Consider the following 25,148-nt stretch of genomic DNA (forward strand, 5'->3'; position numbering starts at 1 on the left):
TCCTTAAAATAACTAAATAAAGATAAAACGGTGGTCTTGCTGAGGAGAGGGAAGTGCTGACTCAACTCCCAACAGAGATAAAAGCAGAAGATCCAAGGGATCCTCACGAAAGGGGTGTGGCCGAAACAATACACCAGCAGGAGAAAAAAGAAAACAAAAACAACAACAGAAAACAGAAAACCATCAAACTCAATCTAGATATTTATTAAGAGTCATTTCAGGGCTGATAAGAGGTCAGAGTTTTAACCTATTCTCAAAAAATACAGCAGAATTTAAAGTTATTGTAAAATAATGATAAAACAAAGCCAGCCAGCTACTGAGCCCACTCCATGCAGAAGGATGCAGGTATAGCTTTGTTACAGTGCAGCCACACTGAGTGCTCATACAATGATGTATAGCTATACAGAGTCACGGAAGTCACCTATGCAGTGTCCATTAGCCTGCGGCTAGAGGATGTCATCAGCACCAAGGGCACGAACTAAAAGAGACACTAAGCAAAAGATGTCCTAGATCAGGGGTCAGCAAGCTTTTCTCAGAGAGACCAGATAATCAATATTTTCAGATGTGTGGCCCACAGAGTCTCTGCTGCAAGTACTCAAGTTTGCTGTTGCGGCATGCGAAAGCAACCACAGACAGTGTGTAAACAAATGAGGTGGCCGTGCTCCAATCTAATTCTACAAAAGCAGGCAGCAAGCCAGATTTGGCCTGCTGGCCAACAAATGCTCATCCCTGGCTAGATCTAAAAAGGGAGCACTTTAGACAAGATATCCCATCGCAGGCTTGAAATAAGGAAAAGGTGCCATCAGAGGTGCTGTGCAGAGTGACCTGGGTCAGGGTCCCAGGTGATGGTTCTCCAGGAACCTATGTTCACACTTTCCATCAAGTCTCTAGAGAAAACTAAAAGACTGCGTTTGATGCAGCTCAGAGTCTATGGAAAAGAGAAAGGGCTGGCTGTGGGGGTATGGGTGGGCGGATAAGGGCAGCAGCTTTGTGTGCCATAATCCAAAAACAGTGTAGGCGTCCTGGCACGGGGAAAGCCGGAGTCAGGTCTAGATGTAGATTACCTTGTTTTGTCACCTGGCAAATGCCAACCTAGTACTGAGTGCTGTCCCAGGTCCTCAGAAAGGACTTAGGCCTCCAAGAAGTACTGCTCAGAACCCCTGGATGTAAGCTACTCCTGGGCCTGTGGGACAGCTCGGCAAGCTGCCAAGCTTGGTGACCCGAGTTCAGTCCTCCAGACCCACACGGTAGAAGGAGAATTGGTTCCTGCAAGTTGTCATCTAATCTCCACATGCACATTATACACTCATGCACACATATAATAATTAACTCAATACAGTGATTAAAACTCTATGCCCTAGAAATAGTTTTGATAAGTTTGGTCCTGGTCAAGGTAGATTAGAAAAACAGTGGAATAATTGTATGCAAGTCAATAGAGGTTTGGAGGATTGAACTGAAAATAATTATCATTGCTAACCAAGCAGCCACAGTGGCCATTTGGTGGCACCCCTCAAAAACAGAAACTCCTAACGTTAATAACCAGCCTCTCACCATGGTGGGTGGGGAGTGGGGGGTACCACCTTTGAGGTACTAAATATAACAGCATGAGACATGGCAAGGGGCAGCTCTTAGCCAATGCCATGTCTACTGAAATAGGATACTGGCCTCAGGCAACTGAAATGATCTACTGGACTGCAATATCTATATACAAAAACGAGTTTTTAATCAGGAAATATTTCACCATCCCAAATAATTTCACACCACTCTGAATTCCTGGGCTATAATTAATTTCAAAGCTACGTGAACATTAAAATGATTTCTCTTAGGCCTGAGAGCCTTGTTCTGTTTTCAAGCTTAGATGAATGTGGGTTAGAAGTTCCCAAAATATGTATTAATGGCCATAAAATAAACTAGTGTAAAAATAAAAAATAAAAGGCATGCAACCATGTGGAAAGATCAGTGTACTCCAAAGGCACAACAACAACAACAAACTGTACAGTGCTTTAGGTCAGGGACATCGCCTTTCATTCAAGGAAAGCAAAATATGAAGACATTCCATCACAAGCCAACCAGCCTTACCCACTGGGAAAGAGGCTCTGAGGCTCTGCCTTTGAAGATCTCCATGACAGGCCAGGAAGTGTGAGAATAACAGAGGTTGCCATTCTTCCCCAGAAAGGGGAACACCTCAAATCCCACCCCTGAAGTCTTCTGACTTCTTACAGAACACTTAAGAGTCCTAGGCAAGAGAGAGTTGGCCCAGATATCAAGTCATATCAGAGAGTCCAGTGAGACCATCCACAAACTGGGGGTCAGGAGACTGACTCTAGTTCTCGCTCTGCCAGCATCTCCCTTGACCTCGGGCTTCAGTGTCTTTACCCTTTAAAACAAGAAAGAATGAGTATTGGAACACAGTCTCTCACAGCCCACTACAGTCCTACAGTGGTGCTGCTTGTGCCCTCTTCTTTAATCATAAGTGCTGAGCAATCTTGTATTTGACAGATGGGGAAGCTGAGTCATAAGAAAGTCTGTACTGATTCAAATATTCTAAATAATATTTATTCTAAATAATCTAAAGGTAGTAGGGTTGATTGTGAATTTGCCGCTTGTTCCAAAGCTTGTGTTCTTCCTACTACTAAGAAACTCAGGGATGTGACCCCTGGGGATCATAAACAACCTAAGGGATGACAAATCTGAAAGTGAAAATACAAACTATCAAGAATAATATTAGATGCACACCTGTAATCTCAGCAGAAAGGGAGGCAGGAGCAGGAAGATCACAAGTTTGAGGACAGTCTGAGCCACACAGTGAAACTTAGTCTCAAAAAACTTAGTCTCACAAGCACAGGGGCAGGAGAGATGGCTCAGTGTTAAGAGCACTGGCTACTCTTGCAGAGGACCCAGTTCAGTCTCCAGCACCCACATAGTGGCTCACAACCATCTGTAACTCCAGTTCTCAGTGATGCCCTCTTTAGGCACCAGGTGTGCATGTGATGCACATACATATAGGCAGGCAAAATACTCATACACATAAAGTAAATACGGCTAATAAAAGCATTTAAACACAAACAAAAAAGCAGGAAAACAGTTGTATTAGACATCTGAAAGAACAGACAATAGTAAACAAGGAAAGATGAAGAGAAAGCCATTACAAGTGCAGACAGATGCAGAATCATGAAGCAGATACCCAAAGCCTTATATATTTCACAATTCCTACAGGGAATTAAGAACTAGTAAGTCCCTAGAGTTAATAACAAGGTGTGTGGTTCATATTTGTAATCTCAGCATTTGGGAAAAGAGGCAGAAGAGTTTCACACTTGAACTGGGCTACAAAGTAACATGCTATCAAGGAAAAAGAGAACGGCCAAGGGTGTGCCTCAGCTGTAGAGCCCTTGTCTCAGGCGCATGGAACCAGGCAGCACACCTGCAATCCCAGGGCTCAGGAGGTGGCAGCCAGAGGTACAAGTTTAAAGTTTAAAGGTCCTAGGCTACAAGATGATCTGAGGATAGCTTGCACTGTGTAAGACTCTGTCTCAAAAAAAAAAAATGTGTGTGTCGGGGGTGGGGGGGTTGGATAAACAGAAAGTTGATCTCAATAATTGCTTTAGAAGGAAAACAGAGAGCAGACAGAAAGACTGTTTGTTTCTTAGACTCTATACCTTTAAATGCTGCTTGAAATGTTTGCCTTTGGCATGAATTACCCATTCAAAAAAAAAGTAAATGAAAACTATCACAAGAATGAGTAACAAAGCTTCCAACCGCATGACCTCACAGACACACACGCACACCTGCCTGAAATAGTGGCCGCCTACAGCCCTGATAGTGTCTACCAGCTTTAGCTCCTTCCCCGCAGCCCAGGGGTTTCCCTGGGATAAGTCTTCTTCATTTAATGATAAGACCGTAATCTGAACTTAAAACATACTCGTTAATCAATTGTTCTATCTCTCAAGAAGTCCTTTGCTGGGCTGGAGAAACAGCTTGTCCAGAGGACACAGTTTGGGTGTCAGCACCCACTTAGGGAATATCACATCTCCCTGTAGCCAATCAAACCTCATTCTCCTCTAAACACTGATGCTTCTTTCACAGGACAGCTCCTTAGCTGGAAGACTGCACTAAAGTAATTAGCTTCTCCTTTCATTTTCCTGCGACAGTTTTATTTTATCACTGTTCAAGTGTTCTTTACTGCCACCCCACCCCAGAGCTGGGCTGATCCTGGCCCAGGCTAAACGAGTGCTCCAACATTGAACTTACTCCCCAACCCCACTCTGTACTTTTGAAAGAAGGAACTACTAGAGCCCATCAACCTCCAGGAAGGCTGTGTCCCCACAGTTTCCACACTATTCTGAATCTGTAAGACTATCTAATACACAAAGAGACCGGCTATTGCTAGGAACTCTTGAAGGAAGGTGGTCAATGGTTAGATGCCAGAACAAGTATCATTGAGGAAACAGTGCCCTCTGCTGTCACCTAGAAAGAAATCACAGGTTTTGAACGGTTATGAAATTCTGTATCTAAATAGGATGGAAGATTTCCCAAGAAGTTCAATTAAAGTTAGCAAATGTGAGTGCTTACTACACAGCAGGACCTGTGGATGGGCCTTGGCAATTTTTTCATGAAGGCAGTCACAGTGGAGCACACCTGTAGTCCTACTACTTGGAAAACTGACAAGTCCAGTTGCCTTGGCACCATTAGAGAGCATCCTTAGCTGGACTATAGCTGAGTGGTACAGTACATGCCTACTGAGTGTGAGGCCCTGGGCTTGATCCCCAGAACCACAAACAAAACTCTTATGAGTGAGCAGTTCTAGCACTAATAAACAGTAAACAGTCTCTCAAGAAGTCTTTTGCTGGGCTGGAGAGATTGCTCTTCCACAAGTTTGACACAAGTTTGGGTGTCAGCACCCACTTTGGTTTGGGAGATGCAGCACCTGTAACTGCAGGCCCAAGACCCAACACCATCTTCTGCCTCTCGTGTATACAAACCCCCACACAGAAATACACATAATTAAAAATAAAATCTTTAAAAACATATAAGTTCTTTGTTCCCCACAGTGGATATATAAGCATCACAGAAGACTTCAAGTACTATACCTTGAAGTGGGAACTAGAAAATACATTTGCAGGACTGGAGAGATGGCTCAGTGGTTAAGAGCACTGACTGCTCTTCCAGAGGTCCTGAGTTCAATTCCCAGCAACCACATGGTGGCTCACGACCATCTGTAATGGGATCTGATGCCCTTCTCTGGTGTGTCTGAAGACAGCTACAGTGTACACACATACATGAAATAAATAAATAAATAAATAAATAAATAAATAAATAAATAAATAAATATTCTTTAAAAAAGAAAATACTCTGCAGATAGTACTCAGCCGACCCAAGCCCCACCCTTCTTGAAGAGCACTTTGATCACTGAGTGCTACTGAATACAACAAACAGTATTTGTTGATTCTAAAAAATTGTTCTTTTTTAAATATATATTGTCAATATCCTATAATTTTCTTAAGTTCTTGGGTTATTTCTGGCTTGGAAACAAAGACAGCAGGGCAGGAGAGGTGGCTCAGCAATTATGGGCAACATTTGCTCTTCAGAGCAAATGGCACCTTGTAACCACCCATAAGTCCAGGTCCAGGGGGGTCTGATGACCTCTCTGGCCTCTGCAGGCACCAGGCACACATGCGGTGCATAGACATATATGCAGGCAAACACCTACTATACAGATTCGATAAAGTAAAAGTAAGACAAACAAAGCCTTTGTGAAAAAATATTTGAGTGGATCTTGTGGGAAAAGGAAGCTGGGAGACTTGTTCTACGATACTGGGTCTCACTGTGGAGCTCTGACCATCCTAGAACTCACCATGTAGCCTAATCTAGCCTCCAACTTGTGGTCTTCTCCCTGACTCAGCCTACAGAGTTCTGGAATTACAAGCATGTACCATTATAATTCCATCATTGTTTTTTTCTTAAGACAGAGTTTCTCTGTGTTCCCCTGGCTTTCTAGGAACTAGCTCTGTAGAGCAGGCTGGCCTTGAACTCACAGAGATCCACCTGCTTCTCCTTCCTGAGAGCTGGGATTAAAGGCATGTACCACCACCTCCGGGCTGTTTTCTATCATTCCTGAGTAAATATCTATGGAACAGAATGACTGGATTAAGTAGGGTACACTCAACTTAAAAAAATCGGGGGGCAGGAAAAGTAGCTTAGGCAGTAATATGTTTTGTCACACAACCATGAGCTCCTGAGTCTGAGGCTCCAGCACCAGCACCAGCATAAAGGTGGTAAGCACCTCTTATCCCACAGCAATGAGGCAGACAGGACTTCTGGGACTTGGTGGCCAGCCAGGCTAGCCAAATGAGCAAGCTCCAGGATCTGAGAGTCTGTCTCCAAACACGAGGTAGAGAAGGGCAGTGGTGGTGCACGCCTTCCACCCCAGCCTGCTATGATTATAGATATGTATACGCATGCACAACTTTCAAAACTTGCCCTTTGGTTATTTGCTTGGCTTCTTTGTTTTTTTGAGACAGGGTCTCTCTATTCTATAACTTTCACTGTCCTAGAACTTGCTACATAGACCAGGCAGACCTCAAACTTACAGGGATTCACCTGTCTCCACCTCCACCGAGGGCTGGGACTCAAGGCATTCACTCCCACATCCAGCTGAAAACTTGTTCTTGAATTTCATTATTAAATACTAATAAAAGTTCTTGGGGCAGGGCTGGAGAAATGGCTCAGTGGTTAACAGCACCAACTGCTCTTCAAGAGGACCTCAGTTCAATTCCCAGCGTCAACAAGACAGCTTACAACTATCTATAACTCTAGTTCTAGGGGACCTGACACCCTCACACAGACATACATGCAGGTAAAACACCAAGGCACATAAAATATTAATTCATCCACTCATTCATCTGTTTTTTTTAAAAAAGAAAATAAAAGTTCTCAGGGCACTAAAGCCACAAGAAAGAGGAAGGTAGGATCCTCCTAGTCTTTAAAAGAGGTCTTTAAAGTTGGACAGACTAATGTAGAGTTCAAATTCTAGCTTGGTCATTAATAGGCTGGATAGTTTTATGTTTCCTGTTCTGGAAAACAAATGGAAATGATATCTAGTAGGAAAATCATAAGGGGGGTTGGGGATTTAGCTCAGTGGTAGAGCGCTTGCCTAGCAAGTGGAAGGCCCTGGGTTCGGTCCTCAGCTCCGGGGCAGGGGTCGGGGGGACAGAACAAAGCAAGGAAAATCATAAGGATTAAAAGAGGAGAAAATGCTTAAAAAAGCATCACACTCCACTCTGTTGTCAAAATTGTCTTGACAAATCACAGGTTGGACTATTAAAAACTCTGCCTTAAGCCAGGTGTGGTAAATCCCAGCACTTGGAAGTTGACACAGTAGGACTGCTTCAAGTTCAAAGCAATCTTTCACTGTATCATAATTTCATGTCAGCTAAGGCTTCTTAATATGACTCTAAAAAAAAAAAAAAAAAAAAAAAGAAGAAGAAGAAGAATCAAGAAAAGTGTGCATGGTAACAGCATTCACCAGAAGCAGAGCGGCGGGTAGATCTCTGTCGGGGCTACACTGAAACCCTATCTCAAAATAAAATAAAATAAAGTAAAATAAACCAAGAAAAGCCAGGATATACTGCAGTTGGTAGACAGCAGCACGAAGCCCTGGTTCAACCTTCCACGACTGCATAAGTACTGCATCAGCTGAGCATGGTGGTGTATCTGTAATCAACACTCAGGTAAAAGGATAAGATCACTCTAGCATAGCCTAGCATACCTGAGACCCTGTCATTAAAGTAATAATACTGGATGAAGTCACCAAATAAAGTATACAGATCCAACCCTCCCTGCTCCCTTTGCAAAACAAGACTATATCAGTCAATCTCCTTAGCTTCTGGTATAGTCAGGGAGACTTTTTTAAAATTATTATTAGAAAAGAATTTCAAACAAGGTTTACAGGAAATACAAGGGCACCCAGATCTTTACCAGAAGTAGCTGGGATCCCCACCTGTACCCCATATCTAAATCGCACTTACCAGTAAAGAACTAGCTGGAAGACAGTGGAAATGCCAATTGAAGGGGAGACCAGAGAGCTCACTCCTCACCCTCAGAATCAATACCTCCTCTCCACGATCACAGGAGAAAGTGGCTTTGCTAGGGTGAGAAGCATCCTGGTGGGCAGAATCTTTAAACAGTGGGCGAAGCACTTCATCCAAGTGATGGAGAAAAGCTGCAGGGGGAGCGGTGAGGCGCTTGTTCAGCTCCTAGAGACCAAAGCAGTACAGAGTGAGGGTGGGAAGGGAAAATGCTGCAAAGGGGAGCAAAGGGAGGCCATGAAGACTGGGAAGCAAAGAGGGGCCATGAACACAGTGGGGAACAAAGGGGGCCGTGAACACAGTGGGGAGCAAAGGGGGCCATGAACATAGGGGGGAGCAAAGGGGGCCATGAACACAGTGGGAAGCAAAGGGGGCCATGAACATAGGGGGGAGCAAAGGGAGGACATGAAGACTGGGGAGCAAAGAGGGGCCATGAGCATAGTGGGGAGCAAAGGGGGGCCATGAGCATAGTGGGGAGCAAAGGGGGGCTGTGAACATAGTGGGGAGCAAAGGGGGCGATGAACAGAGTGGGGAGCAAAGGGGGGCTGTGAACATAGTGGGGAGGAGAGGACAGAGCAAAGGGGAAGCACTATGGCAGAATGAAGACAACAAAGAGTTGCAAAATCAACTAGCCTGCTCTACAGTTCTGCCCTGCACAAGATCACGGAGGGCCATATACATCATATAGTATGGATGACATAATGCATTATTGTTTGTGCAGAATCTATCATCTATCTATCTATCTATCTATCTATCTATCTATCTATCTATCTATCTATTTATCATTTCTATCTCAGGATGTTTCAGATTTCTGAGTTCCTTGGACTTTGGAATACATGCACTGATTTTTACCAGTTGTACAACTCTAACCCCAAAATCCAAAATCTGAAATGATCCAAAAATCTAAAACTTTTGGAGTGCTTGAGTTGTAAGAATGTAAAAAGTTTCAGATTTTGAGCATTTCAGAGGTTGAATCTTTAGGATAAGGATGCTGAACCTAAACTTGCTTCAAACCAGTCCAGCCTTCCTTGCCAACACACAGATAGCCAGATTGGCTGCTGTTCATGTCCTACGGCCAGCACGCCACCCCACAGTGATACTTCTCTTCACACTGATGTTCTTACCTTGGCTCGCTGGCTGACCTCCAAAGTGTCCACCTGTTCATGCCACACCTGTTGAAGATCCGAAATCAGCAAGGCATAACCATGCTTGGTGATAGAAGCCTTGGCCAAGAGTGAGTTCTCAGCAAGTTGTAACCATGCCCATGGCTGCATCAACAGGCCTTGCTCTAGTTCCTCCATCTGCAGAAAAGCCCCAATTAGCACAGTGCCTTCAGGAAATGGATCCCGCAAGAGCTAACAACTCCATGTCAATTGAAACCACATGAAAATCCTCCCCAGTAAAATACAGGCATGAAGGCACAGATTCCCTTCATATAACCAGCCTAGCATGAACCTAACTACCCCTTGACAACTAACCTAAAATTTATCCACAATCTGTGACTGGGAAAATGGCGCAGAGGTTAAGAGCACTGGTTGCTCTTCCAGAAGATGGGGATTCCATTCCCAGCACCCATGACATGGCAGCTCACAACCGTTTGTGTCTCCAGCCTCAGGGGATCCAGTTTCAGAAGAGGGGTCCTCTTCTGACCCCTTCAAGCACTGCACTTGTAGTACCCGCATATGTGCAGGCAAACACTCATATACATAAAATAAAAATAAATAACATCGTTTTTAAAGGTCAGACTATTTCTCCCATTAGGTTCCTAAAGAATATAAAATATGTCTTTACCATGAAGGTGCTGCCTGACTGTAATCCCAGAACTTGATCGAGGCAGAAAGGTCAGGATTCCCAGACCAGTTGAGGATACATGAGACAGACTAACCTTGGGAAGGAAGAAAGGGAAAAGGGGGAGAGAAGGAGGAAAGGGGAAGAAAAAGCAGATGTTTCTTTCATAGTGTTTAAAACTCAGCACGCTGATGCATTTAATACAATATGGGAACCGAGGCCATTCCTACTGAATCCTTATTTGAATCCCATCTTTCTCAGATTCTCTCTCTCTCTCTCTCTCTCTCTCTCTCTCTCTCTCTCTCTCTCTCTCTCACACACACACACACACACACACACACATGCAATCAATCGAAGTCCTAAGTGGGCAGGACATTCAAATTATTTGATTGAGCTGACCCATGGTAGCACAGGCCTTTAGTGCCAGTACAGGTAAGCAGATCTCTGAATTCCAGGCCAGCGGTCTACAGAGTGATTTCCAGGACAACTAGAGCTGCACAGAAAAACCCTGTCTCAGAAACATTCAAAGTGATTGATTGGTTGATTGCTAATAGTGAGGTTTGAGCCAGTAAGACGGCTCAGCAGAAAAAGCCCTTCTGCCAACCTGGATGACCTGAGTTGTACCCAGGACTCCTGCTACTTGTCCTCTGACTGCCACATATGCACCAAATAAGTGTTGTCATTTTTTTTTCTTTTTCTTTTTTTCGGAGCTGGGGACCAAACCCAGGACCTTGCCCTTGTTAGGCAAGCACTCTACCACTGAGCTAAATCCCCAACCCCCTTTTTTTTTAAAGAGAGAGCAAGCTTTTTTTTTTTAAAGATTTATTTATTTATTCTATATACACACACTGTAGCTGTCTTCAGACACACCAGAAGAGGGCATCCGATATCATTACAGATGGTCGTGAGCCATCATGTGGTTACTGGGATTTGAACTCAGGATCTTTGGAAGAGCAGTCAGTGTTCTTAACCACTGAGCCATCTCTCAGCCCGTCATTTTTTATAATGAAAAAGGCAAAAAAAAAAAAAAAAAAAAAAAAAAAAAGAAAGAAAAAAAAAGGCAAAAAAAGAAAAAAAAAAAAAGGCAAAGCTCACGAAGATTGTGAATGAACAGTAAAATCCTAAAGCAGACTTCATGTTCTACACCTGCAATCCCAGCACTGAGGAGACAGAGGTAGGAAGATCAAGGTCCAGCTAGGGTGAAACTAGCCCTACTAGTTTTACTGGTAAAATGCTTGCCACATAAGGACCTGGGTTCAGATCCCCAGAACCTACATAAAAGGTTGGTGGGATGCTATATATCTGTAATCTCATCACTGACAAGACTCAGGACGGTGGAGCTACCCAGGCCTAGATAACAAAGTTTTAGGCTAAAAAGAGACTCTACCCCAAACAGTAGGAAGCACCTCTGAGATTGTCCTCTGACCTTCATATTCAGTGTGCTTATACATACAACTATATGAAAACACACACACATGTACACACATCCTTAATCCCACACACACAAAAAATCAAATAAAAAATTTTTCTTCAGGGGGCCGGAAAGATTACTCAGTGGTAAGAGCACTGACTGCTCTTCCAGAGGTCCTGAGTTCAATTCTCAGCAACCATATGGTGGCTCACAACCATCTATACTGGGTTGTGCTGCCCTCTTCTGGTATGCAGGTATACATGCTGATAGAACACTCATAAATATAATAAATAAATATTATAAACGTTTTCCAATTAAATAAAAGTTCAATCTACATAGTGGTGAGTTCAAAGCCAGCCTGGACTACAAGAAACCCTGTCTCAAAAAGACTATCCAAAACAGGGGCTAATTTTTAAGTCTTCATTTATTTGTCCTCTCACAATTTCATACACATATAATGTACCTGATCATATTCCCCCTAACCTAAAACAGAAATTCTTACCTAGACTCTGTTCAAGTCAACCCTCTACAATTATGGAAAAATCCATGTGTATATGCATGACGGAAGATCCATGCTGGTCTTCACATTACATGACAGACACAAAGGGAATACAAGATGTTGATAAGGACAAGAGAAATGTCCCAAGTTCCTTTCACATGACAGGCAGCACACTTCACACCACAGAGGAAATGATGACACCACTTCACTGATTGGGTACATGCCCACACTAAGGCCCGCGTCACCAACATCATGCCTTTTGCGCAGCTCGGAACTCCTGGAGACCAATGTTTTTACCTCAATAAAGACTGCTGCATCCTCAGCCTAGTTAAATATATAGCAACTAAATCTGACCAAATCTATTTTTCCTGAGGGCACAAAAAGTCAAAATTTCCTTCATTATTTTCATCCATGAATACAAAAGGAAGTGCTGGGGGGAGGGTGAAAACTTAGACTGAAAAGAAAATGATAGGATTCCCATTTAAATCTGAGGAACAGTATTTTCAACTCGGTCTAAGCCATCATCTTCCTAGTTTTCTTAAAAAAAAAAAAAGGATTTATTATATAAAAGTGCACTGTAGCTGCATTCAGACACACCAGAAGAGGGTGTCAGATCTCATTACAGATGGTTGTGAGCCATCATGTGGTTACTGGGATTTGAACTCAGGACCTCTGAAGGAGCAGTCAGTGTTCTTAACCACTGAGCCATCTCTCCAGTCCACTCCCTAGCTCTCAAAGCCCTGTCTTGTGGCACTAATTAGTTTGCACTGTGATTAACACATGGAATACAAATATATATGCTCAGAAGACTGTATACGTGTCAGGGAACTTAAACGTGTCAGGGAGCCTAGTGATATTACTGCCGTCTTGGTTCAAGTACATGCATTGCGTGATATCTGCATGGGATAAAATTGCCTAACCACATGGTTCTCAAAAAAGTGGCCATTTCTAGTGACACAGGACTGCATCTATGGTGGTTATCTGCAGCTGCCTTGAAATGTTGTGTGTGGAGATAGTTATTTGTATCTTGTGCTGTTCCAACAGGATAGACTGGTCTTGGAACGATTAAAGAGTCCTCACTGGGCAAGAGTTTACATTGGGAAGGATTAGAAATACAAATGAAGTTGCCAAACCCTCTAATTTCCCTTATAGGCACATCCTGGCATGTACTCTAAAACTCACCAAAATTGAGCTTATTGGCCTAACTGGTCCCTCCTTAAGTTCCGAAGGTCAAAACCCACAAGTTAATGGTTTAGTCTGAATGGGAGGAAGCGGTTTTAATGTGGCCAGGGACAGCTGGCCCTAATGTCTAAACATTCAGCATCAGCCTGGTCTAACTCAGTGAGTCAGACATGGTGAGACATGACTGTAATCCTAGCACACAGGAGGCTGAGGCAGGAGGATCTTGATTTGGAGGCCAACCTAGACAACATAGCAAGAGCCTCTCAAAACAAAACAAAACAAAAGCCAAATTAAAAAAGGTAACTCGGTGGTAGAACAGACTGTCCCCAGCATGGAGGGAGAAGGAATCTAAGTCCTCTGGGGTTTTACTGCTCCCCACGCCCCGCAAGTTAGTCTTCCAAGATTACGTTAACCAACCTCGCCAGTTCAATTGGTCTTTTAAGAGGGAGAATGTGAAGTTGCACGACGAACGTTCTGCCACTTGGGTTCCTCTCTCAAGCATAGTTCTGACAACACCCTGCAGGGGGCAGCAAGGCCCTACAGACCAACCGGCCGGCCCACGCCCTGTGCCACCAGAGAGGGTAAACCTTAGGCCCTGCAGCCAGAGGTCACAACCCCGGTCCCCGAGCGCCCTAGGCGTCCATTCACCTCCCCTGTAGGGACTATGTCGCCCGTCTCTCACTTTTACAACACCGCTGCACAGAGGTAAGGCTCTTGGCCCCAAAGGGTAACAAAGTTAATTCAGTCCAGCGGGCAGAACACGAAGCCAGTTAAGGAGGAGTCTCACACACCACCCTCAAAGACAGAGGCCGAAGGCGGACTGCGCATGCGCAAGCCCGCCCACTCCTGGAGGTCTGCCCCAAAGTTCAGGCTGTGCGCGGTCCCTTCTGGGAAAAATCGCCCGGTCGGGTGCCACTGTAAGAGTTTATCTCTGCTTTTCGGCATCCGGACAGACCCAGATCCCAGCGCTTACTCAAAACCGATCCCACCTACCGTCAACGGCTGCGGGAACTCCCACCCTCCTCACGGCAGGCCTGCCCTGGTGCGCAAACTGAAAGGCCTAGGGTAGAGGCCACCCCCCCACACACACTCACTCGGGAAGGCGGGATCTTGGGGTGTGGCACCGAGCCAAGGCCTGTGATGGGCGGGGCCCGAAGCCTCATTTGTTAAGGCCACTCGCAACACTGCGGCTTTCCTTTCATGTTGCCCTCAGTTGAAACGAAGTACTACTTCCTTCTTGCCTCTTCATCTATATTTTCATCTTTATTATAGATTGTCCTCTGCTTTACATTTTAGTTATTTAAATCTTAAATGCAGGGAGAGGGCAGGAACCCTGTCATATTCATTTCCGTAGATGTAGGACCTTGCTCTTGGGAAGCACTCAGTAAATATTTGAATGCTAGAGTTCATTCAAGCAACCTTGGCAGTTTACAGGCAAAAATCTAATTTATTCACTTCTGACCCACTAAACCATACCCCTGCTCCTGAACACTCAAGTCTTATTAAGAGGAGGAAAAAAAGCCCATCCTACTAGCGGGCCTTGGGGGCGAGACTCCAACAAGGTGGGAGTTACTGCTAAACTAAGACAAAAATGGTGGTTTTGGTAATTACTAGGACCTAAACCCTTCTCTGCCAGCCGGAGAGCATGACTCCCCTGAGTTAGGCAACAAGTCGGCTGTCTCTCCTGTTTTAGAGGATCCTCCTTCATCCCCAGAGTCTTCAGGCATTGGACAGAGACAACGGAGAGGCTGCGGGATACAGGAACACAGGTTTTTGATGGGCAAAGGAAGCCCATACTCTTGAGCGGCTTTCTTCCTGGACTTCTGAAGCATTTGAGTTTCTTGGGCAGAGAAAGAAGTTGGCAGTGCCTGACCTAAGCCTCTCTCAATCCGTGTACCTGTAAAAGAGGGATGGTCAGGCTGGAGCGATAGCTCAGCTCTTAGTTGCTGGTACTGCTCTTACAGAGGACCCAAGTTCCAAGTCCCAGCACCCATCCCAGGTGGCTCACAACTGCCTGTACCTCCAGGTCTGGGAGGTTCTGGCATCACTGATCTCTGCATTATATGAATACAGATACCTACAGACACACATATGCATAATTTAAAACGAAAATAAATGAATTTTTAAATGAAAAATCAGTAAAAGGAGGGGCTGCCCAGGTCACTGTCCAACCCAGGGAGTAATGACTACCCAGCCACTCCCTTAGGATGTACTCTCAACTTACCAGATATAGTGTTTTCTAGGAGAAAGCCCAATAGACCAGCTAGGAAAATGGGTTCTGCCAGCAAAGAACGCAGAAACATATCCAGGGGGCTCCAGCCTACAAAGGGTTGGGGCCAGGCAGGAAGGTAACTGATACTGTCCCAGGTAATGAGTCTTCCCTTTCAGACCTAAACTAAGTCTCGAACCAGAGACACATCTCACTAAGCTGTCATTCCGTCCCATTTACCTTTGTCCCTCTACACACTCCATTTCCCACAGTCAGGCTCTACCCATAGCATCCCTTCTCAGCACCCTGTTTTCTAAGCACCCACATTCCCTCCAGGTACCCTTTGTCCAAAGCTCCCTTTCTCTGGAAAGTGTGGTGTTACAAAGCCCTAGTCTCTCCCACTTTTGACCTTCTCTGCTCTACCCCGGGCCTCTCGACTTCAGTCCTACTAACACTTTGGACCAGATAAGTCTGATATAAGGAGCTGTCCACTGTATCAAAGAATGTTTAATAACCTCTGTAATCCCCGAATCCCGATAACAATCCTCTTTCTCCCCACTTATGACATCCAAAAAGACATCTCCAGACCTTGCTAAATGTTCCCCATGGGGCAAAACCAACCCCAGTTGAAAGCATTGCTCTAGATAAACTAGGCTCCAGATAAACCACGCTTTCAGCATCTGCTATTTCTATCCTGTAATCCTATCTTTTATCTTTGCATATGATGGAAGCGTGATCAAGAATGACCTTATTAACTGTGCATTTGGCTTACATCTATAATCCTGAGACTTGGGAGGAGGCAGGAGGATTGCCAAGAATTTAAAGCCAGCCTAGGTTCCAAAATGAGACGCTGTCTCACTCACAGAAATGTCCTTTTGCCAAATATATTTAAGTTTTCCCATCCTCAAAGACCAGTCCAATTCTATTGGATCACCTCAGTAGCTCAGGCAGAAGCTACTCTTGTCTTTGAGTTCCACAAGTTTTTGTTTTTGTCTCACTATGTAGCCCTAACTGGCTTGGAACTCAATGTGTAGGCATCTGGTCTCAGACTCACAGAGACCTCCCCTGCTTCCTGGGTGCTAGGCTTAGATACTTCTTTTCTTTTTGGTTTTTGGGTTTTGGTTTTTTTTTTTTTTTTCGGAGCTAGGGACCGAACCCAGGGCCTTGTGCTTGCTAGGCAAGCGCTCTACCACTGAGCTAAATCCCCAACCCTGGTTTTTGGGGTTTTTTGTTTTATTTTGTTTTGTTTTGTTTGAGACAGTTTCTCTATGTATCTCTTCTTATCCTGGAACTCACTCTATAGACCAGGCTGGCCTCAAACTCACAAAGATCCACCTGACTTTTCCTCTGGAGTTCTGGGATTAAAGGCATGCACCATCACTGCCCAGCCTAGAAGGTCGTTTTGTGTTCTGACCTAGTTAGATGTTTATTTTTTTTTTAACGTGTTTGAGGAGAAGGGTTTTGTAATTAGTTAGCTTTAACTGTCAACTTGTCACCACCTAGAGTCATCTGAGAGGAGAGTCTCAATTGAAGAATTACCTACATCAGACTGGCTATTGAGTATGTCTGTGGGAGATTGTGGTAATTTACTTAGTAGGGTCTGGCCCACCATAGGCAGTACCATTCCTTTGGCAGGTGGTCTTTAACTGTATGAGAAAGTTGGCTGTGTGTGAGCCAGCCTGTGAGCAGCGAGCAAGCAGCGTCCTCCATGGTTCCTGATGTATTTCTTTGGCTGCGAAGCGAGTTCCTTGTTTGGAAGTAAAGCGGTATAGTCTTTATTTATAGGCCTGCCTCCAGGATTCTGCCTTGAGTTCCTGCCCTGGCTTGTCTCAGTGATGGAATGTGACCTGGAATTGTTGACTGAATAAAACTCTTCTCCCCTAAAATGCTTTTGATCTGAGTGATTTACCACAGCAACAGAAATAAAACCAGGGCATGCACTTAGCACCGTGCTCAATGGATATTTGTTAAATAACTGAATAAAGTACAAGCAAAAATCCCATTGTGAGACCAAGAATCCAGAGAGCCTAAAGCCTCAACTCCACTAGTGAGGAACGAACTCCTTTTCTGCTCCACCCCACCTACCTGTGTTAAGGAGGATTGGAGCTTCCCGGAGCCACCTTGGCAAGAGCAAAGCCATGAAGATGGAGAAGCCCACAATGAAGACGTTTCGTCCAGAGTCGATGTCAGCCAGGTGGAAGCTGGAGAATCCAGCAGACAGAACTACAGCCTGGGTCACTCCCAGTACCCCACCTGTCCGCAGAAAACAAGGAGTTGGGGAGAGGACAAAGTTCAGGGTTTGTAGGACAGGCTGGTGGTTGAAATGAAATACTACCAACAGCCTTGTTTCTGATTCTGCAAGAGACTCGGTTCAGCTAAGAAAACAAGATCATATGTTTATATCCGGTCAGAGAAGCTATTTAGAAGAAACAGCATCAGCCTAGCCAACTGGTTGGTCATACTGGGGGAAATAGTATTCCAGTACTTGTCTTTCCACCTATCTACTCACCAAGCACAGGCAGTGGGATGTTGGTAAATAACTGAGCCAGCCTTGGGGAGAGCCCAAGCCCCATGCAGAACAGTCCCACTAGGTGGGCCACTCTCCGAGAACCAGTCTGTATGGAGGAAGAAGAGACACTAGGAAGCACAGCCACCTCCTTGCCTGGCCCACTCCTTCCTTTGCACCCCAGCTTAAACATGATCCTTCTATGCATCCTTGACTCGGCCCATACACCACTGCTTCCATGATGGTACTTAGTCCCCGAAATCATGCTATATACTTCCTTTTTAAGGAAGTTCCCAGAAGACCAGGGCTTTCTCTAACCCATCCGTCATTCTACTGAGGTTTAGCAGAGCTCCTGTTACACCTGACATAACAATTTTCTGTTTCTCCACAGTCAAAGCACTTAGCACTTCTAGGCACCTCCCTCAGTACATGACCTGACTGAGAGCTAACCCAGCTGGCAGTCAACCAGTGTGAGTTCCGGCCCCTGTACCTTCAGCTCCCCAGTCCTGTCTCAGAACCACGTACCTGGAAAAGACTCACTGTGCCTACATTGGGGAAGCTGGATGCAGTGCCCAGGGGACTCCCCAGCAGCCCTGCCAGCACACTGCCCAGCCCCTCCAGGCTCAGCCCTCGACTACAGGCATGTGGTGGTGGAGGAGACAAATGCAGCAGCTGGCCACACAGGGCATAGCAACCCAAGGAGCTGGTGGAGGCTGCCAAAGCCATGGAGATGCCTGCAGCCAGGGCCCTGGGTGTCAGCAAGGGCCATTCCCACTCACCTAAGGAAGAAAAAGGAGTCACCTGGGGACCAGACTCAAGCCTGGAGCATCCCTCTGCCTCTAAACGCCTGTGCCACAAGAATCCCAGATGTTCTAGATTTTCAAGAACTGTGGAGGCAAAACCACAGCACTCTAGGAGAGAGACTCTTCTCTTCACTACAATCTACAATACAAGGTCATCTTTGGTCTGAAGTTCTGTTCCTAGTCCACCTCACTTCAAACACATTAGCCTTGCTTTAGAACCTGGATTTGCTGTGTTCCTGGTAACCACAGGGCCCTTTCATCTACTGTTTACCTAGTACACTCTGGTCTCCTGCCTCCTATCCAACTAGCTGCAGCCTCTCCTTCTCTTAAGATCTTGTCTCATTTCTTCAAGAGTATTTCTCCTAGTCAGGTGTGGTGATGCACCCCTATAATTATAGCACGTGCTAGGTGCAGACAGGAGGATCTGGAGTTTAAGGCCTTTCTTGACTACATTGCAAGTTCAAGACTAACCAAAGCTATGTGAGCTCCTGTCTCTAAAGGGGGTGGGGTGGGAGCGGGGACATAAGAGCTGGGAGAAGTCTTGTGGGTGTAACATGAGCACTGCACTCATGTACTCTCAGCAGCCATGGCTAAGTGCACAAGAAAGACCCAAACAAGGTCAAGCCAGTCGCCACTCCAGCACGAAAGCATGAATGGAGTAAAGGTTCACGAGGTTTCATCGCTAGCTGAGGAGCTTTGTTAGGTTATGGCTGCTGGAGAAAGGACAGTCATTTTCCTTCAGAGGAGGTGCTTCATGTGCTCTAGTAGATGGCCCCACCGCCATGCACATACGGGCAGCACTAATCGGACTCAGTGAATAAATTTTTTTTAAGGCCCATGAAAAGGGGATGGGGATTTGCTGGCAGGGAGTGGGAGGGAGAGCTGGATATGATCAAGATGCATTTGTATGTGTGTATGGAACATATCAATAAACAATCAAAATAGGTTAAGAGCGCTGGCTGTTCTTCCAGAGGCCCTGAGTTCAAGCCCCAGCACCCACACGATGCTCTCTTCTGCCGTGCAGGTGTATGTGTAGCAGGGCACTCACACGTAAAACAAACATTTTAAAAAAGTCATGTTAAAAAAATAATCAAAATATACTTAAAAAGAACGCTTCTAAAAAAGATGGTCTAAATTTAAAAACAACAACAACAACAACAAAAATGTTCTCAACCCTTCAAATGGTATCAGATCCCCCATTGGATCTCACCACAAAGCCTAGCTGCACCCAGGTACACTTACCACAATGACAATTTCACCTTTATGTAGGTGCTTATATGACTCCTACCCCAGTGGACCATCAGCTCCATAAAGCAGGTATTATTACGCCTGCATTCCTCACTATGCCTACCATATGTTTAGGGCCTAATCAGAACTCGACGGGCCATTATAAGCTGTTAACTGGAGGGCTGGGGTAGAGAGTTCCATGTAAGGCACGTGGCTGAGTACACACAAGGTTCTGAGTTGATTGACCCCCACCACCACCACCATGACTTATAAACATGAATGACAAAATTTCACACACACCAAGTCTAAGGTTGTAACTACAGTTTACCAACAGAAATGTCCGCAGGTGCTGGTAATGTCAACTTGTTAATTGATCAGGAGTGTCAGGAGTAAACAGTGGGGTGGAGAGAAATATACAGGTTAGCCTCACAACACTGACCCAAGCAACACATCTGCAGTGTGTGTGGGGGCGGGGATCCCAAAAGTTGGCAATTTCTCCACCTGTATTTTAGGAAACTATGAGATTTAACTCAGAAGTGAGAAGAGAAGTGAGTTCCATTAATTCTTTCATGGGAGTTTTTTGGTTTTTGTTGTTGTTGTTTTTGTTGTTGTTGTTATTGTTGTTGTTTTGTGTTTTTGTTGTTTTAAATTTATTTATTTATTTATTTATTTATTTATTTATTTATTTTGAGGCAGGGTCTCACGTAGCCCAGGCTGGCCTCAAACTTGATATGTAACTGAGGACAACTTTGAATTTCGAGTCCTCCTGCCTCTGCTTCCCAAGTACTAGGATTACGGATGTGTGCCAACTCATCTGGCTGGTCTATTAAATCTTGATTTGATTGTTTGAGCAGGAGAAGGGGAGCATGGGAGAAGACCTACCTGGGTGAGGCAGCCAAAACCACGGTGCATCGGAGAGCTCAGACAGCTGCAGGGGGATAACACTCAGACCCAGACAGGCAGAGACGAGCCACACACAGGCCACAGGGGCGAGCACCTGGAGAACAGTACAGACATGACAAAGAGCCCCTCCTCCCCATGACCTTCTGAGGCAGCCTGGGCGAGTGAGGTCCTCAGAAACTCAGAAACAAGACCTGAGGAGCAGTCCACATCAGTCCATTTTTGTTGGTCTCACCTATTTTGTTTTATCTCATTTTTGAGGCATGTCTCTCTAAGTATCCTTGGCTGTCCTAGAACTCACTCTATAAACCAGGCTGGCCTCGAATTCACAGAGATCCACCTGCCTCTGCCTCCCAAGTGTTAGGATTAAAGGTGTGCACCACCACACTCAGCTCAACAATTTTATTTTTATGGGTGGGAGGGTGGAGACAGTGCTTGAAGGGCAGAAGAGAGACTTGGGTTCTGAAGCAGGAGTTACAAGCTACCCACATGCATACCAAACGGGTCCTTGGGTCTTCTGGAAGAGCATCAGTATCTTAACGGTTTTGTTTGTTTGTTTGTTTGTGCATCCCACGAGGGCTGAAACTTTCTAAGTAGCAGAACTTGAACTCCTGAATTTTCCTGTCTCCAGCTTCCCAGTGTATGATCACAGCTGCGTACGTTACCTAGCTATGCCCCTCAGTCAGCTCCTCTAACGTCATCTGCCCAGAGCCCCACCTACCGAAAGGAGTCGGAAGATAGGGATATAAATGTGAGTTGAAGAGGTTGAAGCTGGCCTCCAGGAGCAAAGGGGTACCTGGCAGGACCCCAAGTGCTGGGAGCATACCACCATGAGCAGGATGAGCCTAGGAGAGAGAAGAAGCTTTGTGGGTCAGAAGCAAGCATCAGAGTCCTGAACGATGACAATGTGAGCGTGCAGAATATCATAAATGGAGGTCCCAAGGCAGGAACTCCTCATGGAAAGGGTAAGGAGGAACCCTGAGGTACCATAGCATGTGACTATGACTATCAGGGAGACTAAATAAATTAAGGGAAAGCCTTGGATTCCAAATCCAAAAATTGTTATCCCTGCCCAGGCGGTTATGGGACCTGAGCAGCTCTGCCCTCCCATGGTCTACACACCTACTGGGCTACCACCCACACCTCTCAGGACTCACGTACAGCAAGGCCAGGCCCCAGTGAGCAGAACAGAACTGGGCCACCTCCTTGTGGGCAGAGAGCCCTGCCACAACCAGGCTGGGAGCCAGCACCAGTGGCCCACAGTAGGGGAACACACGACCAGGCACCCCTAGAAGTCCCATAGTGCCCTGCAGCAGCCCGGACACCACCACTGCCCCCGACACCTAAGGGAGTAGAGAGGAGGACAGATAGAAAGATTTCTACTCAATCAAGTTGACCTCAACATGGAACTTTTAACTATCTCCAAGGGTAAGCCCCTGCCTGACTCCTCCCCATAACATCAGTGTCTAATGATGGGAGCAAGAGCCTCTCCAGGCTGGGACCGTCCAGTCCTTCTGCTGTCTTCTTCCAGGCACTCACCTCTCGGAGAGATGTGTTCCAGAGCTCCAGGCCATGGCAACTTCTTGTCAAACTACACAGACGTAGGGAGAGGGAGGCTGGAAGTTGGGGTGCAGAAAGAAGATATAGATGGAACGGAGACTCCATGCTCTCCTGTCCTAGCTGATGCCTGGCGTAACCTCAAGACCTCTACAATGCCTAGTGTTGCCCAACCTCCAGCCAACATGTATCTCCACCACTAGCCCACCTTTACTCTGCACTCACCGTTTCTGGGTGTCTTGGCCATCAGAGGTAGCTTCTGGTTTGTCAGCACCAGTGCGGGGATAAGAAACTCTAGGGACGGAGCCTGGATTAGAGGCAGCCTGTAAGGGACGGCAGCCTCAGCAGGTTTGGAAACATGTGGCGGTCAACAGGATTCCCCTAAGTGGCTTTCTGAGAGACTACTCCCTCTCTGAAAGGAGTTCCCCTCACCTGCTGCCCATCCAAGTCTGCAGGACCGTAGACATGCCACATGAGAAGAAACTGGAAGCCAGGAGCTGAGCAGGTGGGTATGAGAGCCCTCCCGGGGGAAGGCCGTGAAGCAGCAGCAGGTGGGAGGCCCAGAGCAGCGATGTCAAGACCAGGAAATGCTGGGGATAGAGGAATGCAGAGGGAGGAGCTTTCAAAATACCCATCTGTAGGTTTCTCATGACTCGCTGACTCCCTCCATTTCAGATAGCGCCAACCCCTACCGCCTCCACCTCCTACCTGTAGAGCCAGAAGACAGCTGAGCCCCCAGGTGGAAGGCCCACACCAAGAGGCCCAAGAGCGGGAGGAGGGATCCTGGAGAGGGGGTAGCAGTGGTGGACGGGGAGCAGGGGTATCCTGGGAGCCCACAGATAGAAGTGGAATGGGATGGGGAGGCGATCTGCTCATGCTGCCCTGACTTGATTGCGTCTTGGCTGCCTTGGGCTAGTTGAGTAGAGAGTAAGAAGAGGGTGGAGTTGGGTGGAGTAAGCTAGCTGCGGTGGGGAGGGAGTGGGGGGCGTCAATGAAGCGGAGAAAAGGGATAAGGGTTTGGGAACAGGACGTGGCTCTTTCACCTTTGCCCAGCTCTTGTGCAAATTCCATCAGCCATTAACCTAGCAGCTGAGTCCTGGACCCCTCCCTCAAGAATGTTCATCCATAGCCTCTGCTTCTAGACCAGCTTCTGGAAATGAGGGTTAGGGGACATCTATCAAAACAGCCTTGTGGAAATTGTGCAAACCACCTCTTCTCATCAACATTCAGCATCCCCTCGGTTAGGTACACATTCCTCAGGCAAACAGGACATGCCCCAGGTCGGTTCAAAACAAAACCAGTGCATTGATGCCCTCATCCCATAAGACAGCCCACTGTCTATAACACACTCAGAGTACTTAACAGCAACGTGTATTACGAAGTGTGACTGCTCCGGCACAAATAAACCAGAGGACAATGCCACAGGCTGCTGCCCACACCCATAAATAGGATCACTGTGCATGTGACAGCTACATTGCCAGCCGATAATGACACTTCACTGGTAACTCAGATGGCATAGGCATTGGTGACCCGGTTTTCTCTGATAGTGAGCAAACGTTTGGTAAAACATTGAACAGAGTACACACTTACTTTATAATTCCCTTCAGATTGAGGTTAATTTTAGTTTTGAGATTATCTCTCCCTTTTCTCATGTCCCTCCATCTCATTTTTCAAAGTCATTGCCTTTTCCACTGTTATTACATGAATGTGTATGTACACGTTCCCAAGTGTAACCGGTCAGTTGTATAGTTATTCGTATGTATGTTTTCAGAGCTGACCGTCTGGTATCGGATGTCCAATTGATAAGCTGCCCCTGGAGAAGACTGCTCCTCCCACTCAGAGTAGTCCTTAGGCACCTTTCTTTGTGGAGGGTTGAGGCCTTGTATTTCTTTTTTTTTTTTTAATGCACAAAAATGTTTACACTTAAAATATACCATTAGGATTGAGTAGGATGGTGGCTCATGCCTGTATCCTGTCACTCTGAAGGCAGATGTTAAGTAGATAGCAAGTTGCAAGTTCCAGATTAACCTGAACTAGTGAGTTCATTCCTAGGCTCAGATAAAACAGGATTTTCATATTTGTGATGATAATGACTTGGGAATTGCTCATCATAAAGGAGGTTTTAAGCCCTTTAGGATATCTAGCCTACTCAGGCTGAAAAAAATGCCAGTAGAATCCTCAAAGATAGCAAAAGATTATTTTTTTCTTTTTTTTTAAGTTGAGTATTAATTTGAAATGTTATTCCCTTTCCCAGTTTCCTGTCCGTAAGCCCCCTAACCCCTCCCCCCTCCCCTTCTATAAGGGTGTTCCCCTTCCCATCCACCCCCTTACCCCTCCCCACAATCCCTGACACTGGGGGTCCAACTTTGGCAGGACCAAGGGCTTCTCCTTTCACTGGTGCCCAGCAAGGCCATCCTTTGCATAACAAAATATTATACGATGACCCCTTGAAGGCAGCAGCTCCCACCAGCCCACAGACCTTTATTCCCAGTCCTCACACTCCCTGAGTGATCTTTAGCAATAGGCTAGAGGTCCAAATACACCAAAGATCCATTCTTCCAGTGATGACCCAGCTCTTGTTCTTCAAAACCAGCTACTTCCATAAGTCACCTTGTGAGGAGATCAGCAGAGCGAGCTTATATTCTGGGACCTCAACTGGATGTGTGCTTTGAACCATTAGGATCCACAAGGCTGGTACCCACCCAGGATATGCAACAACAGATAAGGCTTTCCCAGGCCTGGAACTGTCACCACTTGTACCCCATGGCAGGCCACACCCAGCAACTTCAGCACACACACACACACACACCCGAAGAAGTAGCAGCAGGGATGCAGGAAAGCTTGAAACGGGAACCAATAACTATTAGGAAGTTCTAAAACAGCTCAGAGAAAATGCCTACATGCTGATTACAGGATTGGGCATCTGACTTGGAGACAGATGAGGGCTGGAAGATCATCAAAGAATGCTGCAGAAGGAAAAGG

General features: G+C 45.8%; 2 protein-coding genes across 2 annotated transcripts in view; both read right to left on the reverse strand.

Annotated features, from left to right (window-relative positions):
* The window catches only part of Nhej1 (non-homologous end joining factor 1), a 97,414-nt gene extending 83,654 nt beyond the window's left edge, over positions 1 to 13,760 (reverse strand). Inside the window, exons 1-4 of the mRNA XM_032901378.1 lie at positions 13,382 to 13,760; positions 9,876 to 9,969; positions 9,209 to 9,385; positions 8,025 to 8,252 (exon numbers count right to left, since the gene is read on the reverse strand). Of these exons, the coding sequence (XP_032757269.1) occupies positions 8,025 to 8,252; positions 9,209 to 9,385; positions 9,876 to 9,878 (408 nt within the window). The 5' untranslated portion in view covers positions 9,879 to 9,969; positions 13,382 to 13,760. The remainder of the gene's footprint in view (positions 1 to 8,024; positions 8,253 to 9,208; positions 9,386 to 9,875; positions 9,970 to 13,381) is intronic.
* Positions 13,761 to 14,216: 456 nt separating this feature from the next.
* On the reverse strand, positions 14,217 to 23,797 carry Slc23a3 (solute carrier family 23 member 3). The gene is made up of 13 exons (XM_032901377.1): positions 23,210 to 23,797; positions 22,875 to 23,078; positions 22,599 to 22,756; positions 22,371 to 22,489; positions 22,149 to 22,225; positions 21,771 to 21,952; positions 21,331 to 21,454; positions 20,592 to 20,706; positions 18,205 to 18,458; positions 17,683 to 17,788; positions 17,259 to 17,426; positions 15,189 to 15,284; positions 14,217 to 14,861 (listed from the first exon to the last, which is right to left on the reverse strand). Exons 2-13 carry the CDS (start codon positions 23,040 to 23,042, stop codon positions 14,575 to 14,577), a joined length of 1,854 nt encoding a protein of 617 aa, XP_032757268.1. The 5' UTR covers positions 23,043 to 23,078; positions 23,210 to 23,797; the 3' UTR covers positions 14,217 to 14,574.
* Between the last annotated feature and the right edge of the window lie 1,351 nt (positions 23,798 to 25,148).

This window comes from Rattus rattus, chromosome 4 (assembly GCF_011064425.1).
Source record: "Rattus rattus isolate New Zealand chromosome 4, Rrattus_CSIRO_v1, whole genome shotgun sequence".
NCBI lineage: Eukaryota > Metazoa > Chordata > Mammalia > Rodentia > Muridae > Rattus > Rattus rattus.